Source organism: Condylura cristata, unplaced genomic scaffold (genome assembly GCF_000260355.1).
Source record: "Condylura cristata isolate star-nosed mole 26May11 unplaced genomic scaffold, ConCri1.0 scaffold00005, whole genome shotgun sequence".
Taxonomy (NCBI): Eukaryota; Metazoa; Chordata; class Mammalia; order Eulipotyphla; family Talpidae; genus Condylura; species Condylura cristata.
In genome coordinates, this window is record NW_004567106.1 from 20,628,245 (window position 1) to 20,633,281 (window position 5,037).

Genomic DNA, 5,037 nt, shown 5'->3' on the forward strand with positions numbered 1-5,037 from the left:
AGCCTCTGGCCTATACCCCAGTCTGTGTGCATAAATAAATAAATCTTTAAAAAAAAATAAAAAATAAATAATAAAAATAAACTTTGTAATAAAAAAAAATAATAAGCATGTCAAAGCACATGTACACTAGTTTGTTTAAAAATATGTAAAAGCCTCTTAAAAGTATATTTATCAATAAAGATTACATAATAACTAATCACATAAGAATATCAAATTGGGCCCTCCCTAGTGGTACAATGGGTTAAAGCACAGCACTATAAATCCATCATCAGCCACTGCTGCATGAGATCAATCCCCAGCCAGTAAGGTGACCCACATGGTGCAGCAGACGTCTCTTGTCTCGCCCACCACTCCCCTCATTAATATACTTCTCAATCTACCTATATTGCTCCCCACTGTCTCTAGTGAATCCTCTCACCACCCCTGTACCTCTGGTCTGTATCCCAGTTCTTGTATGCATAAATAAATAAATCTTTTTAAAAAAAGAATACCAAGTAACTTGTTCAAAATGCCATTATTTAAGAAATACTTTTATTCACATCAGTTTATTTGCTCTACACAACTCCAAGTTTATAAAAATTACTATATATTACTTAAAAATATATAAAGTTAAGAAATTTTATTTTAAGTACACTATAATTTAATGGCATAGGTTTTCTGTGCTTTCTTCCTTGAAGAAAGAATTAGAATATGTTATCAAGTTTCATCCCCTAAGTCCCAGCCTAATTCACGCCCAAGATCTGCAGAGAATTTAAGAAAAAGTTTAGAAAGATTTACTTCTCCAAACTGTTACTGGGGATAGATACTACTGTTAACAACAGGAGTTAAATTACAAAAGTGCTCTCTCACACATGATATCATTCAATCCTAACAACAACTTGTAAGTAGATACAGATTATTCCCAAACTCAAAGAGCTTGCTCACTGAAGGTCCGAGAGCTGAATAAGTAATACAGCTAAGCTTCAATGCTAGGACATTAGACTCTATATTTTTCTTCACATTATATCTCAAAATTCACATTTCATTTTATTCTAATATGCTACATTTATTTCTTCAAGGTGTGATACATAAATATGAACACTGGGATTTGGTGATTTTTAAATCCTTCTGGTTTCATATGTCCTTTAAAAAAATGAAATATGTTCAAGCAGAAGGAAAAGGTTTTGCATGCACTGATAGGGTTTTTTGGGGATGCTGATTAAGTTTCCCTTGTAAGTTGACACTGTAAAAAACAGTATGGGAGAGTACTCAAAAATAATGAAAAATTATACTACCATATGATCCAGTAATCCACTTTTCTGCATTTACCCAACGTAAACAAAAACTCCTACTCAAAAAGAGATAAGCACCCCAACGTTCATTACAGCACTATTCACAACAGCCAGGACACAGAAACAACCCAAGCTGCCAGTGACAGATAAATGAAGAATGCGGTATGCAATACATATAGGGAATACTACTCAGCCACTAAAAAGATGAGATCTTGTCATTTAGAACAAGGGTGGATCTTGAGTGGATTATGCTAAGTCAGAAAGACAAATACCATGATTTCAGTCACTTGTGTAATAGAAAAAAAATAGCAACTGAACAAATAAAACAAAAACAAACACAGTTTGACAACAGAAAGGTGGTTACCAGAGGGAAAGGTCAGTGGAAGGAATGAGTAGTAGAAGCTAATAAGTTGATGGTGTATGGTGAATAGATATCTGGTTGTGGACATGGTGTGATATACACAATACCTACAGGAAGAAAACATAATCCAAAAACTTAAATAAGGCGGGAATGAACACTGCTCGATTTTAAAAAAGTCAAAATAGCAAATTCATACAAACAAGAAATTCTTTCAAAAATAAGTAATTTTTGAAGATGAAATGAGAAATTCCTCCCATTCCAAAATCAAGTCACTTAAATATAAAGATATATATTAGTTATCTTGTCATATGAGCAGAAGTATATCCAATGTATTTGTGTAACTGAGGATTTTCGGATGTCTCACAGAAAAGTTTCCTAAAGCAAATTTTTATATTTCTAAAAATAAACTGAATATCTTCTACTGATTTATCCTCCTTTAGTTTCTTTATTCTCTGAGAAGACTTTCATTGAGTATGTGCCAAAAGTAAGAGAGCATTTACACTGAAACTAATTTTCATAGCACTCAAATAAGACAAAGTATTTGGTTAAGTGTGGGAGGAGGAAACCCAGTATCGGTAAGCAGAGTAACAGGCTTTGCAAAATCAAATGACTGGATCAAGGAAGAAACTCATACAATGGAGGAATAGTGCTCAATCATGATAAAAACTGTAAAAGTAAAGGTTAAATTTTAGTGACTAATTTATAGGTTCTTACACTCTTCAGAGTTATCTCCTTATCACCTACTGTTCTACTTACCTTTTAATCAGAATTTCCCAACCATTAAACATTTAATCTACTGATACAATGTATTCACATTTTTCTGTACAAATATAATGCTGTGACCTTACCTAGTAGCAAACTGAATGAGTGCATTTTGAAGAGTCTGCCTAATTTCAAGGAGAAAAGATTCATCATCACTTAGTGTATAATACCAATACTGGACATAATCCCTCAAGGAAAACTGGATAACCTACAACAGAAATATTTAACAAAAAAAAAAGTTTTTAAAATTTAAAAAGTAAAACTGTCAAATGGAAACAAGAAAGGTATTTTCCAAAATACATATACTTTTCAATTACTTAATAGCAGTGGTAAATAACTGACTTCATTACAAGAGAATCAATATGTTAAGAGCCATTTCAAAAAAAAAAGTATTACAGTATACCAAATCATTCATTTTCCCAAACTTTAAAAACTAGTTTTATCAAAAGACAACCTAAATTCAAGTAAACAAAGAGTTCACATAAAAATAAAAAAATTTCAGTGCTATATATAATGAAGATTAATGAGAACTAAAAATAATGGATCCTAATCTCAAAATGGAACCATTATTCTAAGATTATATTATCACATTTATTGGCGTTAAATACAAAATGACAATTCACTTAATACTAATACTGTTGATACTGCTAATAGTATCAAATGAATATATTTAAGGAAGGCAGTAAGTAGCAAGTTATACAGTATTTTGCAAATTTGATAAAATAAATGTTAAGAATTTTAAAGTGCACACTTATAACACATATATAATCAAACTAAGATCAATGTAAAACATTCAGATTGAGAATAATCTTTTAATTACTTTTTTGTAGTGTTTCTGGCTCAAATCAGTTATTTCCCATTTTAAAAAGTTATAAAACTGGTAGGAAAAATATCTGAATTGTGCCAAGCCACTAAACTTGATCAGCTAAAGAGTAATACTTTCTAGTAATACAATTACTAGAAACATTGTCAAATATATTAATAAGTTGAATGCCAATTCAATCAAAAGGCTTTAATATTAAGTAAATATCTAATTATTACTGAGTTAATAAGATAGAATTCAAGGATAGAATTATAATGAGTTTTCAGCAAATTATATAAATAGCAAAAGTATTTCTTAATATCAAAAGAAATACATACAGACCAAGATATGGAATTCAATACCACATACTGAAACTCACTTGCTGGAGAGGTTCATCAATTATATTGGCACCCGTCAATCTTCTATCAATCTTTATTGTCCTAGCTTCCCGTTTCATTTCTTCTAAGCACTTAAAGGAAACAATGATATTTTATTGCAGTTTCTTGACTTAAAAAAATCTGTATCTTTCTTCTAAAATCATTTTACTTCTAAAATCATAAACTTATTTCTTGGGACTCTAGTATAAAATAAATACCATTTCTCTACCTAACAAAAGCAGACATTCAGGCAGGGAATGGGAGAATTTATTATTATCTTCAAAGAATTAATAAAAGTAACAAGCATAGAATATAAGGAAAGTGGAAATACACAGATATATTTTTTCCATGATTCAATGAAACTTTAAAACCATAAATCAGTGTTTTAGGATAATCTAATGAATCATTGTCTCACTGAAACATGTCCCCTTTCCCCCCACCAGCCCAAAATTATATACCATTTGCAAAATTAATGTATTTGTACCGAGTCTATGCAGGGATAATATTTAGCAATCAAAGAAAATAAAAATGTCTAATTTCTCTGAAAGACCTCAAAATATCAGTGGCCTAGAAATAAAGTTGAAAAGTAGAATACTTCTCAAAAGTACAAACTCACACCCAAATATGTAGAGATTGTGTGTGTGTGTGTAAAATACTGGTTTCAGGCTATATATGCAACTTCTAAGATTTTTTCATAAAATGTATTTATAAAATCATTTTAGAAATAGAAAACCAAGATCACTAGTTTGTACACCACTGACTACAAAATAGACTGTAAAATCTTAATCAGTATTGACCATAACTTATTACTGTATAGCCTCTTAATTCTTAAAATATTTCCCATTCTCTTGCAAACTAGCACAACCACTATGGAGAACTGTATGGCGGTTTCTCAAACTGCTAAAAATGGAGGTTCCAAATGACCCAGCAATCACATCACTAGGTATTTACCCAAAAAGACACAAAAACACTGTTTCAAAAAGACACCTGCACCCCCATGTTTATTGCTCCTTTATTTACAATCAGAAAGACATGGAAACAACCCAAATGTCCCAAAGTAGATGACTGGATTAAAAAGATGTGGTACATATACACAATGGAATATTACTCAGCAACAACAAAAAAATAAACACATGCCTTTTGCAGCAACATGGATGGAGCTGGAAGGGATCAATCTTAGTGAAATAAGCCAGAAAGAAAAGGAAAAATATTGGATGGTTTCACTCATAGCAGGACTATAAAGGACCAGGGGAGAAAATTAATAATAATAATAATAATACAGCTATACATCACAGACATTTTGTGGGGGTGGAGTGAAGAATGGTAACAAAAACAGTGGGAGGAGGGAAATGCACTGGACTATGGTGATGGCACATGGGTGATCTGGTGATGGGAAACCCACGGGGATTACAACTGAGATGATAAAATGCACAAAATGATGTAAAAATAAGCTATTATATTATT

The 5,037-nt window shown here is 31.5% G+C and overlaps 1 protein-coding gene across 3 annotated transcripts in view; it reads right to left on the reverse strand.

Moving 5' to 3' along the window:
* The window catches only part of SNX13 (sorting nexin 13), a 99,214-nt gene that overhangs the window by 57,176 nt on the left and 37,001 nt on the right, over positions 1-5,037 (reverse strand). For all 3 annotated transcript variants that reach the window (XM_012721032.1, XM_004676742.2, XM_012721033.1), the window contains exons 4-5: positions 3,576-3,665; positions 2,481-2,602 (exon numbers count right to left, since the gene is read on the reverse strand). In XM_012721032.1, the coding sequence (XP_012576486.1) occupies positions 2,481-2,602; positions 3,576-3,665 (212 nt within the window). The remainder of the gene's footprint in view (positions 1-2,480; positions 2,603-3,575; positions 3,666-5,037) is intronic.